Source organism: Onychostruthus taczanowskii, unplaced genomic scaffold, assembly GCF_017590055.1.
Source record: "Onychostruthus taczanowskii isolate IOZ18803 unplaced genomic scaffold, ASM1759005v1 scaffold291, whole genome shotgun sequence".
Taxonomy (NCBI): Eukaryota; Metazoa; Chordata; class Aves; order Passeriformes; family Passeridae; genus Onychostruthus; species Onychostruthus taczanowskii.
In genome coordinates this window covers 83,160-103,421 of record NW_024500251.1, presented here as the reverse complement: position 1 = coordinate 103,421, position 20,262 = coordinate 83,160, and the positions used below count along the sequence as shown (strand labels likewise).

Genomic DNA, 20,262 nt, shown 5'->3' with positions numbered 1-20,262 from the left:
GACAGAAATCTTCAGCTGAGTGATGGTTAAATACAGAGAAGCTCCCTTTCTTACTGGACAGATATTAGCTGGTGATCAGTTGGGAACAGGAAGAGCAGCAGAGAGACATGCTGAGCTGGGGTTCAGACCTTTTGGAACTCTAGCCACAACTTAGGTTGAGAACAAGCATTTAGAGGTTGCACCTGTTATGCTATATTCCTTTGGAAAAAAATATATTAAATTAAGTTGAAATTATAAAATATAATGTACAAATTATATGAACTTCTTACAAAACTTCAAAAGCACCACAGAAGAAACAGCTTCTTTGGACCAAAGGTTTATTTTTAATGACACAGCACTGGAAAACATAAGTTACAGATGACTTTTTGATACAGGATATATATCTTACTTTAAAAGGTTCTGTGAAGGTATGCTGCATAAATACATATAGTGAAAATATATTGTGTTTATTGATTCTCAGAGATTAGTTCTGTTTCTTTTTGAAAATGTATTCAGCCAATTAAATAAAAAAGTATAGATTAGCATCATAACAACTCCCCCCTCCAGGTTATCTCATTGTAACTACTGCAGCTGGAAGAGGAAACCGAGCCATGCCTTCTCAAAGGTTAGCGGCTTTGAACATGATGTTATTCATCACTTAAGAATGAAAATATCATATTACAAACACAGATATTGTATCGTGTTTTGGCAATGGAATAGTTAATTTTGCTTTGAACAAAACTGTTTCCTGTAATGCCAGACAATGAAAAAGCAATGCATATACTGGATGATACTACACAGCCAAAGAGCTACAATGAAGTTGTGAAAATGCATATAGCCATATGCACTTATATATACACATATAAGCTCTTGTGTATATATATTATGCATGTCCAAAAATAACACTGAAAAACGTTGCAGTAGTTAACTATCTTTTTAACACACGGAACTTGTAATAGTTTGACCTTATAACTACAGGATAATTAATTAAATCTTCTGCAGTACAATGGAATACAATACACTTAGTGCAGAGAAGTTATGGTTTTGGTATTGAGGAAGCTAATTTCAGATTTCTTGGGAAAGGATCAAATACAGGATCACCATAGCTCTGACGAAGCACAAACAAACCTGTTGCCACATACCTGTGAACAAATAAGGACATTTCATTTTTGTCTGATTTTTTTTCCCCATGTACTGCTTCAGAAATTACACCTTAACTGTTTGCATTCATGCTCATTTGATATGTTTCAACTAGCTTTGTCTTGCATCAGTGTGTAAACCATTAACAGCTTAAACAACAAAAAGGTGGGCTCCTGTGTTTCAAAGAGGTTAAAAACCTACTGACTGAGCTTCATACTACATTTGTCTGCCTGGGAGAACTACTCCAGATGGCGTGTGAAGTTCTCTGGGAAAAGTCCTTTATAACTATTTGCATCTCTGTACTGTAGCCACTCGGATTCCTTAATGCCAGTCAACCAGCCAGCCTCCTGCAAAGAAAAAGACAGTCTCTTAAATTTCAGGTCTCCCATTCCTCACTATGAGCTTCAGACCTGAAGATGTTTCAGAATAACATGGCTAAAGGATTTGGTGTTTTGGTTAAAAATCTAACTCTAATTTTGCACAGACCATTTTCTCCGTTCTACCAGACTACTAATTTTGTGAGACCAAGTGACTGCAAGCGCATGATACAGCCTTCAGCCCATCTAAGTGGGGGAAGAATAGTTCTGAATCCTAATTTTTTTCTCTCATTCATGTATCAACACTCAGAAGAAGGAACAGTTCTTGCTGTCTCAGGAATTACTATCTCTAGAAAAAATGTAATTATTTTTCAAAAAGCTCCTGGAAACCTAAACCAGGACTTGACAAGCAAAATATCAACAAATCACCAGCTGTCCAAGCAAACAAAAGAGAGATTTCTTATTGGAAAGTACTGGATTCTCTCAAGTGTGATAAATTCTACCTAGAATAAAATAATTTGGTATTTTTAAAAATGACCGATCTACTCTCATCTCACTAAGAAACTCTGTACCTTTTTCCTTTAAAGAAAAGGAACTGAAGCAAAGCCATGGCAAACAGAACGTCTAATGCTGTCATATTATTATTGTACAGATAGTACGTATGCAGATAGAACAGCTTGAACAGATCATCACATACATCATCAAATCATGATTGTGGGGTGGCTGTGTGTGCTGGTGGGGGCTCTCTGCCTGCAAATAAGCATCATTACAGCAGATCCAGCTTATCTGTGACATTGACTGGGTAAGTTTAAGTGAGGCATGTGGAATATCTAAGAGACAGAGGAACTGCAGCTCTTTAGCACAGGCAGTATAGACTGTAGAAAGGAATACACAGTTTTACTGGACAATAACTTCAACACAAGTCTAACGGAAAAAGCCACTGGGTGGGACTGGTTTGCTTCAAATGGGTGTTGATGCTACCAGATGTATTGGAATTATGGCTTTAGACAGGTAATTTCTGAAGGAGAATAAAGAATAACAAAAATGAGCCTTTATAAAAATCAACAAAGTACCTGGCAAAAGACAAAAGTATTGAGCTTTATGGTGATGTTAAACATGAAGGGGAAATATGTAACGCACAATAAATATATGAAAAGAATGGCTTCAGAAACATGAATACATAAAGGTTTATTTTCTCCATCACTGCACACAATTTACTTCAATTAATGCTAATGGGAATTTCAGTGCACACCAGATTTACATTTCATGGATTCACCAAGCATTATCATGTATTTAATATCTAATATCCTAGCAAAAAACAGACTAAAGTCAGAGAGCATATTTTGCTATTCTTACAGTAGTATCCTATTCTGCAAATACTAACAGTGAAATCAATTGAACTGCCCATGAGGTAAGACAGCATAATCTGAGTAGGGATAATAGACTTCATTCCAATAGAAAGAGTTCTGTACCTGATGTAGTGTAAATATTTTGTTCTGAAATAAGTAAAAAAAACCCACTCACAAAAGCCAAGAATTCACATCTTGAATTAAAGAAAGCACAGCTGAGAGGACCGATAATTACCTAACTTCAAACACCATCAACCAGCAAAACAATTTCAAACACAGTTCTCAGGGCTCATATATGCTTAGAGCAATAGTATTTAGGCCTGTTTTAAGATATATTCTTCTTTCAGAGCAGTGCTCTTGGCTACCTGATCAGGCAGGATCCAGTCCCCCGCTTCTCAACCCCCAAATCAACTGGGAGACTTCTTACCAACACTACAGGCACTAACAGATGCCCATGGGGTGGCTGGTGCTAATAGTGTACAGTACAGTCTTCTCTTTTGAAGCAGCAGCCAAAATCAACATACATCACTGCAAATCAGTTTAACATATGAAATACAATTGTTTAAAAATTCACCTGAAATGCAATGTTAGAACTAAATTAGACGCCTTAAATTAAATTAAAGTATTGTTTAATTCAGATTCAGGCTTCCGAGGGGCAAAGTTATCTTTATCAGATGCACCTAACACAGAGCAGCATGTCTATACCTTTAGGCTATAGGACACCACAATTTGTGTGCATTCTCAGTGCTCTCTGTGGGTGAATTTCCATTATTTCTACAAATCACACATAAAAACTGAACATTTAGGGACCATGTAATAAATTCTACTGGAATGTTGACAAGATGATATAGAACAGAGTTTGTAGGTATCCTCTGTCTGAAATCTTTGTGTACCTGTATGTCAGTATAAAATACAATGTAGCACAGAAAAGCCCTAAAAATATGCAGAGGTCAGATCCTGCTAATAACATGTATCTGTGACTTCAGATATAGTCAACTGTGCCATTTAGTCTCAAATCAAACTACATACAAAGGCTTAAGTAAAATCTTTGTGTTTTCTTACAGTAACATAATTTTGAATACACATTCCCATTAAATATAACCTGTAACAAAAAAAGTTGAGGCAAAGAAAAATATCAGCAAAAGCAAGAACCACGTTTTCACCTGATCAGCTGTGGTCTCAGAAGGAATCACTAGCACAATATCTCCTCGCTTTAAATTAAGTTCATCACTGTTAGCTGCCTCAAAATCATGTAGAACTTCAGCCTAAAGAAAAAACACCACACATACAGATGTGATTGAAATGAAGACATTTTTTCAACAAAATTACCTGTTAAATTGAGACTGAAAAAAAAATTTGTCTTTATGCAAACATATGGCTATAGACAAGTACATTCAAATTATCATAGAATCATGGAATGCTAACAGGTTTAATGGACCTTAACGATCATCTAGTCCCAACCTCCCCTGCCATGGGCAGAGATACTTTCCCCTACACCAGGTTGTTCAAGGCCTTATCCAACCTGGCTTTGAACACTGCCAGGGCTGGGGCATCCACAACCTTCCTGGGCAGTCTGTTCCATGGTCTCACCACCCTCCCAGTAAAAATTTCTTCCTAATATCTAATCCAAATTTTCCCTCTTTCAATTTGTACCCATTCCTCCTTGTCCTACAAGGAACTACAGTTTCCTAATGAAAAGTCCCTCTCCAACTTCCCTATAGGTCCCCTTCAGATACTAGAAGGTTGCCATGAGGAATGCATGCAACCTTCTCTTCTCCAGGCTGAACAGCACAAATTTTCCCAGCCTGTGTTCAAGGTGGCTCTGTTCCAGTCCTCTTATTAACCTTGCTCCTCCGCTGGATTTGTTCCAACAATTCCATGTCCTTCTTATGCTGGGGACACCAGAACTGTATGCAGCACTCCAGGTGGGATCACACAATAACAGAACCACCTCCTTTGATCTGGCATAAGTTGATAATAAAAGCATTGATTCATGTCAGTTTTTTATGCATTTCCTCAGAAGCAGTGACAACCTAAGGATAGTTTCCATTCCTGAGACTATCAGAAGAAACTTAAGATCCTTCCCCAAGATTACAAGATCTCAAGGACAGATGATAATGCAACATTCCACAAGCCCTGCTTCTTGGACAAGGCCTGCCACTGTCATTTTCCCATGTAAGGAACTTCCTTCCATTTCCCATTATCATTACAAGATCTGCGAGAGGGGTGGCAGGATTTTACAAATAAAATTGAGAAATATTTTCAGGAGCTTTATATTCTCTCATTCTCTTGTTGTGGCCATTGTTGTATTACTCTTCTTGTGAATATCTATAAAAATTTGAGTCAGATATATAGTACTATTGCAATAGATGATCAAAGAGGTGAGTAATGGGAACCCTACCTGATGATTGCCTTGGAAGGAACTCCCACTTACCAGCAGATGGGTATGCCAAAAATATCTGCCTTTCAAAGGGGTAAGCATTCAAACATTGGCAGGATCAGCATGTCATTGTAAACAGACCATTTTAAGTAAATGGTTTTATCTCCTCAAAAGATAGCTAGTCTAATTTTCTCAGCGCACAGACAGCTTCACAATAACTCTGCAATTATGAAAGACAATGGCATTGGGAACCAGACTTAAAGCATATGTTCTGCTTCTTCTTCTCTATGTCTGACCCTAGGGAGTGGGATGAAAAGCAAAAGATTAACTATGTCAGCATGTTTGAGTTGCATGATAGTGTTTACCTTTACCCTACTGTTATCCACAAAGTTTGCAGAAAATATTGAGCAATGAGAATAGACCAAAAAGAATGGCATACTTAGAGAGTGCTATGGGACTAATTAGTCTGAACTATGCAAATTATAGTAGGAAGCATGTAAAGTTCATCCATCCTCAAGGAGCTTTTCTGCTGCTCAGTGATTCTAAATGAAAAGTATTTTCAAAGAACCTTGTGAACCAGGAAACCCTGGGGGTTTTGCCAGCCAAGGAAAGAACTTCTCTTATGCCTCATTATTTTTTTCTGTTTGATTACCCTAATAGTTTATATTATTACTAAAGTTACTGAATGACATTTTGGCTTCATTACTATTATTTGTAGCCATGGGTTTCAAGAGAATCAGTACTTCCACTACAGATTTTCAGGTCAGAAAAAAAGCAATTTTTTTAATGATCATAGAATCATAGAATGTTTTGGTTTTGCAAGGGACATTAGAGATCAAATATATTGTTAGCATATCAGATATAGAATTAGCATATATCAACAATATTCCTGATTAAGGAAAGACCTATGTAGCAGTGCAGTTTTATTCCATATATTAATTTTCAGCAGTCATTTGGTGAGATTCAAGTGTTCTTGTACTTCAATGAATCTTACAGCTACATTAGGATAATGCCAGCAACAAGCATACAGAAAATGTATCTTCTCAGACTTTATTTATGAAGCAACAACACAATATTACACTTGTAGTTGCATGTATTGTGTGTGCATGTGGCTGATAAACTAAGTATCCTTTGCTCTCAACAAATCATGGCGCTACCTGTGCAGACAAGACACATCCACAGGAAGCTAGGGATATCTAAAAGAAGAATAGAGAAGCAGACCTTATAGAGAAAACCAGGTGGCATTGCTGAAGCTGCATCTTCTGCTGGAACAGGCTGATCCTGAGAAAGTACAACCTGGATTTCTTCAGCAGGTTTCTGATCATTTCCAGATTGGGAAGTTTCACTGAGAGAAGTGTCAGTGACCTGAGCACCCATCTCTGTTGTGGCATCTTTGGACTCATTCATGATGACTTCGTGTTCTCCCTCCCCCTCGTTGTTTGATGCTGGATCTATTACTACAGAAGGGATGCTGCTGACCTTCTCCTGGGGGGAAAAAACCAAAAAACAACCCCCCCACAGAAAAGAAATACAAAACTATTTAATACTTTATTTCAAGCAGGAAAACACAATTGTTTGTTTATTGCATAAGGCATATATGGGCATGAGAATTTCTTTTTTTCTGTACCATGAATTCTTAAGACAGAAAACAGTATTTGTGCAAGAATGTCAAGGAATAATCCCCTACCTGTTATCACTGCTCTCCTTAGTCTTCCTAAACCTAAATACACATTATTGCACTAAATGATAAAAATATGTAAATACACATTATTGCACTAAATAATAAAAAAATCTTTATAGGTAGCTTGGGCTTCATTTTCAGCATTCCTGGAAATTATTAGACCTGTTTCCTTCACTCCACTCTTTAATTTCAGCAGGTTTGAGTGAAGCCAGTAGTTCCAGTAGTCACTGTACTGTTTTTATTTGGAAATTGAAGTCAGCAGGATAATAGTGATAGAGGGTGATGAAAGAAGGAAATATGACCTATTTCTTTGACTGAAGGGATCTCTCCTGATTTAAAACAATGTAACTGGGAACAGAGAAAGCAAAAAATCTAAGTAGTATCTGACCAATCATGAATCCCAGTAAAAAAACATTTAACAAAACTTCTTGTAGCTTCCAACCTGAAAAAAAACCATGTTCATAGATCCTCTTCCAAACCATCTTATCCTGGAGCACAGATGAAATAGAATATGCAATGAAATCAGGTGGTAACTGGCTGCCCAGCTACAGGGTCTGCTCTAGCAGGTGTTTGCCAGCTCCTTAGAGGTTGCAGAGGAAAAGGCAGCAGGCCAGATATGGATACCTGGCTTGATCACCATGACTTACAGGAAACAAAGTAATGCTCTTGATAGGACATGATGCCAGGATATGAGAAAAATCCAATTGTTTCTCTATCTATTTCTCCAGAAAGCCCAGCCATTTTATGTGATAAATGTTATCTCTACAGAGGAGCACAGAGAGACAAGAAGTGGGGGACAGTCCAAACAGTATGCCAAGAGAGGGCCATCAAGTCCCATCTCCACCAGCCTAGGGGAGTACAGAGACACAAAGGCAGGCACAACCCAAAGTAAGGACTTAGAAGAAAGGATACCCTGTGTGAGACCTTCCTAGAGCCATCCCAGGAGAACATCATTCTCGCTACTGGTTGAACCTGGGGGCACAGAGCTGCAGAAGCCTTGCCTCTCTCGGGCTGCTTAATCTGTCCTGATTCCCCTAACACACTCTCCTGTGCACTGACATGAGTTACCTGAGACATATCAGCCTCTTTTTCTTCTCCCTGAGGTTTGTCACCTTCAGCAACATCCTCCTGCTCAGTGGTGGCAGCTCCTGCTGCCACCGCTGCACTGTCTTCTGACGCCGCAGTCCTCTCACCAAAAGGTACCACCTAAAAACAACAGACGGGGGGACCTTTCAGGATATTACGAGTTACAGATACTTGCTGGAGAGAACATGGGCCAGCCTCTGCTCTGTGACCTCCCTGTGTGATGCTGACCTATGGTCTTGAGTTCACTGGTGAACTCAAGGTTTACGGAGAAGAGCAGTGCTGGGGACAAGCTTGTTCAGAAAAAACTGATTAAAAGGTGGGAGAGAGACATTTATGAAACCTCACCAGGCAACATTTAGCAGAGTCCTCAGGTGTTATGAGTGGAGTAACTGTCAAAGCTGTTTTCCTTCCCTTGTCTTCCAGTGGTATTGTGGAATAAATTTACCACTGATTTCTGCAGAGGAGGAGGAGCTTGCAAACTGTCTAGGGCCCACAGGACCCTGCTAATGGAATCTGTTCTTGGGAAGAGCCGTCAAGCCTTCTCTAGCTAGTCACCTACCTCAACACAGATCTTGCCTGGCATCAAAAATCTTGTAATCTTAGTTACACATTCCCTTCTAACAGAGAGACTTACAAACCAGGTCATGTCAGGAGAAGTAAATATATTCTCTGTCTGGGTAAGTATCAGAAAAAAATTAACCACAGAGATCTATAGTTATGTCAGCATAAAAAGATACATAAAAGCCTATTCAGTCTGGCTGTGACTGAATAATTTCTGATCAGTCTGTGTTGAGAAGTTAATGCATGATTTATTCCAACTCATGAAAAGTGCATAGAAAAGTACCTGCCTACTACTATATCAATGTTTAATCCTTCATCCAGCAGAAACTTTTACTTGTTGTTGTGTGTAACTCAAAAATTATTGCATTCCCTATCTATCTGCTCCCCAAATTGTTACTGTCTCTTAAGACCCTGCAGCTGGAAAAACTGGGGCAGGACGCTATCTGGGGCATTGTTACTGTCCGCTCTAGCAGGCAGGTTGTCTCCTTCTTGCTGTGTGGTTTTTCCTTTGCTAGCTGCTTGGTCTTTGCTTAAGCAGAGGCTTCTCCCTTTTTGGGTTCTCTTTTTGTATTTTGTCTTCTTCCTTGTCTTGGAGAGACTGAAGTTGGAGGCTTTAAGCTGCCTCGGGATGAATTCCACAGGGGCCTATCTGCAGTCAAGGAATCACACAAACAGTAGTGGAGCAGCCCTGGCTCCGGCCCAGGCTGTTATCAGCTGTGAGTGGCCCCGGCCCAACTGCTTTGCCTGGACCTGCCTGCCCTGCTGTCTCCTGCTGTGAGGAGGGTACTGACCCCAGAGGGGCTGTCGGGTCTTCATTCACCACTGGAATTGCTCCCTGAGCTCCTGCCTTCCTGGGAGGGACTGGACGCCATCTTGTCCCTTTGTCTTTCCCAAGCAGTCGCCCATCAGGCGCTATCTCAGCTATCATAAGATTTAGCTATTTTGTATCTAGCAGTTATTTATTTTTAGCTTTTGCCTGTTGCTGTTTCATTTATTAGTAAACTGTTATTTTTCACTTGTAACTATCTACTCATACTCGTTCCTTAGTGGTGGAAAGGGACTGGTTGAACCTATAAAAGGAGGTAACTCATTCCCCAGTGCTCTCCTTTTAAACTGTCATAAACCAATTGTAATTCATGCATTCCCCTAACACTTGCATTGCCATATACTGCTTACAGTAGCATATTGGGTATATACTTACAATGGATTAATCTTAAGGTTTGGACTGCTGAAGGTAAATGACAAAACTCATTGTTTTAAACTAATTAACTTCAAGACAGAATTTTTACCTTACAGCAGATGGCTTAAGGATAAAGAAAAAACACTGAAGGAAAACTCGAGGTACTAATGTCAAGCCACAGTTAGCAGTAATTTCTCTGACCTCCAGTGAATAGTTTGATGCTATTTATTTCCTCAGTTTGATTTTTCCCCTGTGGATGAAGCTAACTTCACTACCTGAACTCAGCAACTGTTCAAGGGCACTGTTCAGGCATTGTTTTTTAGCAACATTAAATATTCACCACTGCTCCTATTTGCTGCTATTAATTGATGTGATAAATAAATCCTCCTGGAATCCATGAAAACAGAAAATATTGTATGGATGTACAGGAATCACTGGAAAACTTTAAATTGAACCTGCTGCTGCTGAAGCATGCTCTACTGTAAGAGGAAATAACATCAACAGTGAAGGTCAGATGTTGACTTTTTCTCCTGTAAGACATGCAAGTCTGTCACTCATATAGTATTACCAATTTTAGCAGTCTTGATCCAAGAAGATACACAAATAAATGATGAATGTTAAAATCCTGGAAGAGGCTAGTAGGAAAGAGTGGGAATAGAGTGTACCTCAGACTGCTTTGACATCATGCATTTCTAAAGCATGATGCTGAAACTGGTCTTGCTGTCTATTCTGATTAAGATCAACAACTTCTTTTCTGCTTATTGGATTTCTATAGACCATTTTATTTTACTAAGGAGGAGAATACTAATTTACTGAATCGGCTCACAAATGAGCCCCACAGTGAAAGAGTGACACTCTCACAGAATGCAGTCATGAGTCACTAAATGTATACCACAGTTCACAATCACAATAATTTTTCTTGTGTCTTAGAGTACAAAACCATTAAAAGCTAGATGATTTTAAAAAGCTTTTATAAAAAGGTATATGAGGTAGCACAGAATGAACCTCACTACCAGCCTCAAATATCTGATTAGTACAGAAGTGAAAAAAAACGGGCAGGAGGTTGAATTCATAACAAGCTGTGTTGAACCACATTCTTGCAGATACAGCTACTTATATTACCTTATTTCACACTGAAAACCAATCCTACAAATCTCTTTGGCAGTCTAACAGTACTCCAAATTAGCTATCTCTAGCTGTCCAATTTTTAAATTATTGACATTTGGACAGCTGTCCCATTACACCAAGCACACAGGGGTGACTAGTGCACCACAACACAGGGGCAAAAGAAAGGATCATCCAGTGTAATGAGGGGTGTGATAGAACCACTCAACTGTTTTAATTGCACAGATGTGAATTTTTCTTTAGTCAGGATGCAGCTTATCTACACAGTTGTACTCTCATTAACATTACTGTCAGCTCAACACAATGCCACAGATTCAGCAGTAGCAATAATGAGCCCAGGAAGAGGACAAGGGGTACCAAGCCTGTTGCTGGGGTCTGCCAGAGGAGCTCCCTCAGATACACTCGTCTTCCAGAGGTGAAGTTCTTGCTCCATGGCTGGATTTAGAACAGGAATGGGTAATTTTTATAACAGTCGGTTATAATCACAGCTAAGCTATCTAATGTCAAGAGAGACCAATCATCAAGCTTTAGGGAATTCATCAGTTGCAAAGTCTTGGAAAATTCTGAAGTAGTACTGAATAATTTGTTATGCAAATTACAGAGTATCGAAAGGACCACGCTCCATTAACAGTCAAATACTGGCTTAGCAAATAACTTAATCTCTTATGGCAGCTCTTCTGCATACAGTAATACTGTTTTAAACAGCTGTTTTAAAAAGAACACAGGCAAAATCACTCTCAGATAAGAGAGTGAAGTAGTACTAGAATAAAGGGGGAAGATTTCAAAGACTTAACCTTGCTGCTAGCCCAAATGTGAGGCATTTCTTGCATACTTCTTCTTGAACCAGACTTGGTGGGAGTGACAAGGCAATGTCTGAGGAAGAACACAACACTCTCTTGCACTGACTCCACACCAAGCTGGGCTTGATCTACCATTCCCACTCTGCACTTTCTCCCAATGTAATTCCACTGGCTTCCATGTGGATGTGGCAGTGCTGGTGAGGAATACAGCACCAGTGAGTCCCAAATACACTTCCAAGTGACACTGGTATGCCCTATAGCCACAGACATATCCTTGGCTCAATCAGACCTAATGCAGTTTTACAGCAGGACAATGAACCTAAACCTGGACAGCTGAACTTAGCATGTTCTGAAACCAGTTAATTACCTTTTTGTACATATCATGGTAACAAAATGAGTAACTACAAAAAAGAGCAGGTCGCTAGCACCTTGAGATACAAATCCTGAGTGATTAATAACTAGGAGTTATTTCCCAGTCCCTATTTCTATTCCTGACTTTAATATGCAGCCAATCCTCTTGTGCTGCCCTCTGTGCACGTTTGAACACAATGTAGTTTCACTGTAGTATACAAGGATTCAGAGTAAGTACTTTTATCACCCCTAAAGAAATATAAGCAATATGCAATCATTCAAGTCCACATATGCACAGCCTAAAGTATGAGCTTTTAATTTGCTTTGTAATTTGATTTTAACTGTATCTAATAATGCCAGACTATGCTTTAGCAAACCAACTCATAACATGATTATTTCCAAGTATCTGTTTTAGCTCAGGGCATATTGTGCTAGGAAAAATTAATGATTAATCATAGGGTTTTTTTAATAAGGAAATTCACAGAAAGGCTAGGCAAACAAATATACAGAAATTTGTAGAAGCTACTGGGAATCTATACAGCATATTTCCAAATGTCAATAGAAACAGGATTATCTTTAGCCATGGAGCTGCTTTGTTTGTTCCCCTGAAATATTTATCACTCTATATTGCTGCAACAGGCAGCTTCTAAGATAAATCCTGCATTGAATGAGAGGTGGGTGATATGTTAGAATATATGCCATGGGTGTAGCTATATCTGTGCAGTGTTAGACTTAGATACCACAGCTAGGTATCAATTGCATGGTATTGGCCTGCCTATTGATGACAGGCAAATGACAAATTTTTTGTCATGGTTGAAAATATTAAAGCACAACCATACTCGAGTCTATTCATATGTACCTCGCTTTCCTTCTCAGCAACTCCAGTTGTCTCCTTATCTCCTGCCTCGACATTCTCCTGTATAAAAAGGAAATATGATCATCACCTTACACATGCTGAAGCAATAGCTGCAGAGAAATTGGTATTAATCAATCTAATAGAAGCATGACATGTATGGGATGCAATGAAATGAATGGCTAAATGAGCTAGTATATACTATCGAGCAGAAAGGTACTGCCCCATATGATCTGAAATAGAAGTATTTGTGTGCTAAAACAAACCCTTTACATATGTTATCATCATCCCACTGTTAAGGACAACTTGAGTTTTACTACTAAACACACTACTAAACAGCACCAGCTTTGAAGAATTGTTTAGTAAGGAACCTTGGAGTTTCCACCAAACTCAAATTTCTCCCTCCAGGGACTCAAACTGTTTCCATTATCACCTACTGCTGCTCCTGTAATTCACCAGGGCCTCTGTGTAAACTTCATAAATTACTACTTCCACTCATGTTGGACTGCAGCTCATTTAAAGGTGCTGTTCAAAAGAAGTGGATCACAAAGTTTGGGGGTTTTTTTGTTTTATTTTGTTAGGGTTTTTTGGGTCTTTTTTTGTTGTTGTTGGTTTTTTTTGTTTGGTTGTTTTTTTTTTTTTTTCCAGACTAGCCTTACTTTGGGTCCATATTCAGTGGTACATGCAGCAGATGCCCGACATAAAAAAATTAGACATCAGTGGTTTTCCAAATCTGACACCCATTTAGGAGTTCAAACGATTGAATGCACTGACCAGTAACAAGCTCCTCCCAAATAGTACTTGTTACTTGTTACCAGCAAAAGGTCCTTTTCTACAAAAGGTCAACAGTCAAAACCACTAAAATTCAGCTTTGGTGTGGAATAGTTGGCAGGGCTTTTTTAGCTGTTCAGGTTTGACTCTCTGCAGACACGGCTATTTCTAAAGACACTCTGCTAAGCAAAACCAAGTCAAAGCCCCATTATGGAAATCAATTTTGCTAATAAATTCTGACACAGCTAGGTCAGATTTTTCTGCACAGCTGTAAGGGTGAAGAGAAGTTATGCAAGCATACTTGGGGGCATGGTATATTGGAGAGTCTGCTTTGGCAGTCAGAAGCCAGGAAACCTCACATACTCAGGTTCCAGCTACTTGCCTTCACACACAACTGTCAGGCCAAAATTCCTTGAAGTTTCAGCTGAAATGGTTGTATATTTCTTTTTTTAAAAAAGAATGGTGAGTTACATGCAAACTTCATATCACTCCTTTTTCTACTCTAACCTAGCATTGCTTGCAGTCAGTCATAAGCCCCAAACATGCCCAGATGCCAGGACAGGGTAGCTGCTGACAGTAGTGCTGGCAAAGAAACCTCTTACAGCCTTATCCCTGTTAAAATTGCAGTGTTATATAACCTTTTTAAAATTATTAATTCCTTTTTTTCTTAAGTTGCCAAGCCTACGCTATATGGTCTTCAATTTTATAGTAAGTTTGAGGAGGCTGTAGAGGGTCTTAAATAGAAAAAAACAAATATCAGCAGCAAAATATAAATATTTCACACTCTAGTAATGTATGAATGCACAGAGCCACCCAGAGAAATATTTTTTTTCCTAGGGTAGAGCAAACTGTTGCCCATAAAAGTATTATGTCCCACTGCAAGTCAATACACAGATGACTTCCCTAATTGTACTATTAAAAAGTGCTAAATTTCTGCCAGCAGCTGTATTTACAATTTGCCTTCAGAAATTAGTATAATCTTGCACTTCAAAGTCAGGAACGTGTTGGCCTTTTTTATTTTCTTAGTAATTCCCTGGCAATATTCTCTGGTAAGAATCCCATCAGCCCAGCTTTGGGTTTCTTTGCAGAATGATTTAATATATGCATATGCATGTTTTTAAACAGTAACTATTTTCTTATTAACTAAAACCACAAATTTGGTTGGAAAGGTGAAAGTAAGGAGAGCTTCTTTTATCTCCCGAAGATTGAACTTTCCTGAAGCTAATTTGACTATTGTGTACTAGTCAATTTAGTAGCATTTTGCTTTTCTGATTAGCTGGAAGTTGGGATTTTGTGGATAATGGAGTTTGAGAAGAGAGGCACAATAAACTGTATCACTTTTAGGGCATGAAACCCTAGTATAAAGGATGACTGGAATAACATTAGGAAACTAAAACCCTGGTTCCAGAGAGAAAAATCTGCTTCTGGAGACTTCAACTATTCTACATCAGTTCTCCCCTGTAAAAGAGAGCCAAATATTTTTAATGGCCTTATGTTCCCACTTTTTAACCTGCACTTAGCTTCACGCTCAGAATCCAGGCACAGCTGACTGCTCTTCTGTATCTAACCATTGTATTGCTCTCCCAAACTGCACATTCCACCATTTGGGCACCACCAATGGTACCTAAAGTGGGATTGAACTTTAATTAGATATGCTTGGTTGCAGGCTGTTTCCAGGCCTCTGCTGTACTCACTCTGTCAACAAAAAGCTTAATGTATGCTTATGTACACTGAAAAGCACAGCATTTAGCTGAGCATCTGACTGCTTAAGTGGGAGAACATTATAGTCCAGGCAGGCATCAGACCTGAAGCACTGAGAAGTTTTTCCAAACTATTAAGTGCAGTGGAAGTAGAAAAGATGATCTTCAAGCACTATGTCTCACATGCAGGAAAAGAAAAAGGGAAATGGCAACATTTCATAAGCATTCACTTTATTATGATGTCCTCATGACATCTTTGCTTGAATGTGAAAAAATGATGTGGTGAGAGGGGCAGTATTATTTGAAAGAGAAAGAAGCCAGTGCTTAAGGCAATATATCCTTCAGACTATCCTTTGGATTTATAGCTGCCTTTGGGGATGCTTTAGAAACAGAAAAACAACTCTTTCTGTGTGGAGAATTCCATGCATAAGCTGTTTACCATGATTACCTTTTCTTCTGTTGGCACACATGGTCATTCTGTCCCTTTAATTATCATTTCATCACCTCCCCAGAAAGGATCAAATGTTGAGGGCTACTAATAAAAATGTTATTTGTTTTATGGCACTGGAGATCTGAAGGACCAAGACAAAGATATGCAGAGATCCTAGGCAACAATTTTGATGAGCTCTTCTAATGAAGTTTTGCCAATCTTGATCAGGCAGACTATGAAACAGCAAGTAACTGAATCCAAAATGTCCAGACAGGCAAGTAGTACCCTATCCCCTGGACCATTCTATCCATAATTTAAATTAACACCCTACCAGAAAATTTACTGTGAAGTTCCTATAATGAAGGATCTATGACATAAATTTTTTGGGTTAACCGGATGTGACTGCAAACTTACCACAGAAAAACTCAACTGAGGACTGGCTGTCACTCAAAACTGGAAGCAATTAAACTCAATAAAAGATTCCTAATTAACATTTTACAATTCTACTTTTAAAGAAAACTGTCACTCATAAAGCAAATGAATGTAGAAGTGCTGCTGGGAAATGACATGTTTTCATCTTTTGCAATTCAGTGTACTTTTCCTTATCTTTGAACATATTTGTCATTAATCCTAATCTTCAAAACCCTTCTTTGCAAAGAAAAGGTTCTTGGAAAACCCCCTCTAAAATAAAAGCCTTTCAGAAACGAATGCAGTCACTCCATTTCAGGCATTTTTAAAACCAACACTTTGGGTTTTTTTCCCAAATTAATAATGACAACATGATTTTGAATTAGCAACAAAACACCAAGAACAAACCTAATCAAAACTGTTTAACTTCTATTTAATGCCTATGCTCCTCCTCTTGGATTGCTCTTAAATTGTCTGTCTCTTGCGTTGTTTATCTCTACCTCTCTTCCAATAGCTCTGCACACCTGTGATTCAGCCAGAGCAGCTGACAACAGACCATAGACCCAGAACTCCTCAGGAGCAAAATGGATGAACTGAAAAGGTCATGCCAGCCAGCAAGCAAATGCACGATACTGCAGACAGAGACTGTTTAATTAGTGCTTAAGATGTGCAACAGGCTTCAGAGTATTGCTTTGTCTTAGTGCAGGACAAAAATGTTTCCTTTTGCAAAAATGAGGAACTTCTTTTACATTTTTTTTTTTCAAAATAAAATCACTTTTCTGGCTTCATTAATATCTGTTCTTCCACATTATTCCCTGCCATGCACTCATGGGAAGAGAAGAGCTCCAGATCAATGACCAATTTTCCACTCCTTCTCTCTCCACCTTCCCTCCCACTTTCTTTATTCCAAACCATCACATTTACATGAGGCATTTTTATCAACAGTCTGACAAAACAATGTGCCTTAGATAAGTAATTTCATTTTCTGCCTTCCTATAGAGTTAACACTATGAACTGAAAACACATAGAAGGGGAGAGGCTGGTCTACACAAACCATGAAGCTTTCTTCATCTAGTTATGTTAGTAGAAGGGGATGATCCTGAAATAACTTCCTCCAGTGTGAACCATGGAACCAAGCAAAAGTGAATTAAAATATGAAACAAATACTCAAAATTCATGCAAGTGCAATCAGAACTAAACCTAAATGTAGTTCTGGGAAAGACACTGTGACTGCTTCCCTCCATAGGTCCAATGCTGCTAGGCATCCCCAGAGAATGGGTAAGGTTGGACAGAGCCAGGTATTATCTGCCCTTTCCCCCAAAGTCCTGCAGAACAGCCCATCTAGTCCTGCCCAACTTTCCTCACGCAATAAATTATTTTTTCTTTGTTAGGAAGAGCTCAGCAGCTTGATATCTGATAATTAGACATCTATCCGTGTTCTCTGCTGCCACATTTATAGGTGCATGTACAGATACTTCCACTTTCTTCAGCTAATTTGCATCTACATTAGCTTAATATTGATATCCATATGGCAGTGTATCAAACGCTTACTGAAAACCATGTAATTTTATGGTTATTTGGGTATCATCATCCCTGCTTAGCAGCAGAAGACACACAGGGTCTCCCCAAGTCCAAGTGCAGCTTAGCAAGCTTAAACCTTCTCATCTAAGAACATGTGTAACACCAAACTATGCTTGATAGACAAAGAACAGAGTTATGTATCTTCCACCAGCTTCTGTGGCAGAGAAACTGACACACAAAACAACCCCTTTTTTCCATCCAGTTTTTCAGTAGTAATCTTCATATTCTACCAGCAACTCAGCAGAGCCTCTGAACATGTTACTGTCTTCAGGAAAGCATGACAGATGTCAGACTACAAAAACAGATGCAGTTTTCCTCCAGGGTTTCTTAGCCTGTGAGTATCATCCACCACCAAGACGTTCTGACACTAGCCCGTGTAGGAGAGGAACTTCAGTTGGATAAAAAGAAGATGCACTGAGATACCTGTATAAAAAGGGATGCTAGTCAGCAGAAAAACTCCATGCCTACTGTCTCAGACCACCTCTTAATTTACTTCATTTTAGTGATATTGGATGCCTTGCTTTGTTCCTCATGCAGAGCTGTAATTTCTTCTTCATCTCCTGAATTCTGACCTGTAAAAAGTCTCCCAGCTGGTGTTCAGTGTCCTCTCTTTGGCACACAATTGGCTTCTAAAACTGTGAGACTTGTAGACCTACTACAATAACTTTTTAATGGAATTTTCCTGCTCTAGTAAGGACCATACAAGATGTATATTAGCCTAGTGCTTGAAATGAAATGAGAAAATTGCTAATAACATCATTTAAAAATGGCATCAATTCTTTCCCATTCTGAAGTTCATCTGGCATCAAACAACTTGTGAAACCACAACCACTCAGCCAAATTTGAATCTAAGATGCCCACTGTAAGACGAATGACATTTTAGGGCTGAAAGGGGCACAAGCTGGAGAGGCATGCTGTGACACAGTAGGCAGCAGAGAAACCAGCCATGGAGGATGACAGTAGAAAGGATGACTGAAATGCAGCAAGCACATTCACCACAAAAAAAAAGGGCTCCGATGAGGCCTGGGAGGTGGCATAGAGGACCGATCACTCACCACAGCCTGCTCTGCCGGCTCAGCAGGGATGGCCTCCTTTTCCACAACAGCAGCAGCAGCAGGGGTTTCCTCAACCTTAGGTTCCCCAGGTGGAGTTTCTTCAGCCTCAGTCTTTTGTTATTGATTTTTAAGTAGATAGTGGAAAAATTGTTGAGGAGCATATGATGTTGGGGAGGAAGAGGGAGAAAGGGAACTGTGCCTGGCACAGTGTTGCTTCAGGCTCAGTCTTGCCAGGCTTTGTCCCCAGTAAAAGACAGCATGTAAAGGGCATTTTCATCACCAATATTATCTATGTAAAATGAGCCAGTCCTACATGCCTCCCTCACAAGGAAAGCTTCCTGAGTTACAGTGAGAGGTAATGGAAGTGGGGGGAAAGCACCAAGTTTGCTCAAAAATGCTCCAGAAACTGCTGGCAAGGCCAGAAATTGAAAATGGCACCCATGTGTACCAACCCTGGTACACAATGGTACAAACAATGAGTGATTGAATAATAGCAATGAATTCTAGCAACCACCTCTGTTTTCTTATTAAAATGCATTCTCTCTTGAGCACTTAATCACCTACAAGGCACTCATTTATCAACCCCTCATTGGGATTTCCACCCTTTTAAATTCTGGCCTCCGCTTGTTTTCCAACAAGAGGATCTATGAAATATCACCAGCCCTGTAACTTGTTCAGTCTTGTGGCAAAATAGCTCACGGCAGAAGAGTGATCTCCAATAGAGACATTACTCTGCAAATACATGCACCTAACAAGGGGAGAACTCCAAGCTATGCTCAGCATATTTGATATATAAGATGGCTGACTCAACCAGATTATCATAACCCCAATAGATAAATTTTCTGTGAACAAATTGCTCAGCATAATATAAAGCTCAAAAGCAATTGCTTTGCAGTTGATAACAGGTTGCTGGCTAGAATCTGGTATCTTCTGTGAAGAAGAGACAGCTTCTATGAAATTCTTTAACATCTTAAAGATCTTCTCCTCCTGGTATTTTTCAGGAAAAAAACCAAACATAGCCTTTCAATTCTTTGCATATATTCCTTAAGCAGGCTGATTTTTAATGAGGGACGACATCTCTGTAATGACTTACAGAGAAGTCTGCCTATGCAAGACCTTCAGGATCTGGCACAGCATTAAGGAGCATTCGCTCCTATATTATACAATACTGGGCGAAAATTTCTCTGTGTACTGCATTAATGACAGCTCTAGAGAATTCCATAAGAAGAAATAGGACTGAAATGAGAAACATAAAGTAGATTTATCCCAGGTAATGTGTTTCCTGGCATTTAATGCTAGAAGATTCTTTCAGATTTAAAATCACAAGTAACATAAAGCAGACTACATTGATGTGCTTCAAGTCACTTGTTGAAGAGCATACTTCAGATGACTTACATTACAGCTATGAGTAAAAATACTCTCACAATATTAACCATAACGAGCACAAACACCACATTAAATAACATTAAATATCACCCTGCTGCTATTAAGTAACTACAGCACTCAGTCAGCAAT

At 39.1% G+C, this 20,262-nt stretch overlaps 1 protein-coding gene across 1 annotated transcript in view; it reads right to left on the bottom strand.

Annotated features, from left to right (window-relative positions):
* Nucleotides 1-1,358: 1,358 nt before the first annotated feature.
* The window catches only part of AMPH (amphiphysin), a 46,610-nt gene continuing 27,706 nt past the window's right edge, over nt 1,359-20,262 (bottom strand). Inside the window, exons 14-20 of the mRNA XM_041408207.1 lie at nt 18,748-18,858; nt 15,117-15,125; nt 12,809-12,865; nt 7,915-8,052; nt 6,387-6,650; nt 3,949-4,050; nt 1,359-1,466 (exon numbers count right to left, since the gene is read on the bottom strand). Coding sequence (XP_041264141.1) covers nt 1,359-1,466; nt 3,949-4,050; nt 6,387-6,650; nt 7,915-8,052; nt 12,809-12,865; nt 15,117-15,125; nt 18,748-18,858 — 789 coding nt within the window. The remainder of the gene's footprint in view (nt 1,467-3,948; nt 4,051-6,386; nt 6,651-7,914; nt 8,053-12,808; nt 12,866-15,116; nt 15,126-18,747; nt 18,859-20,262) is intronic.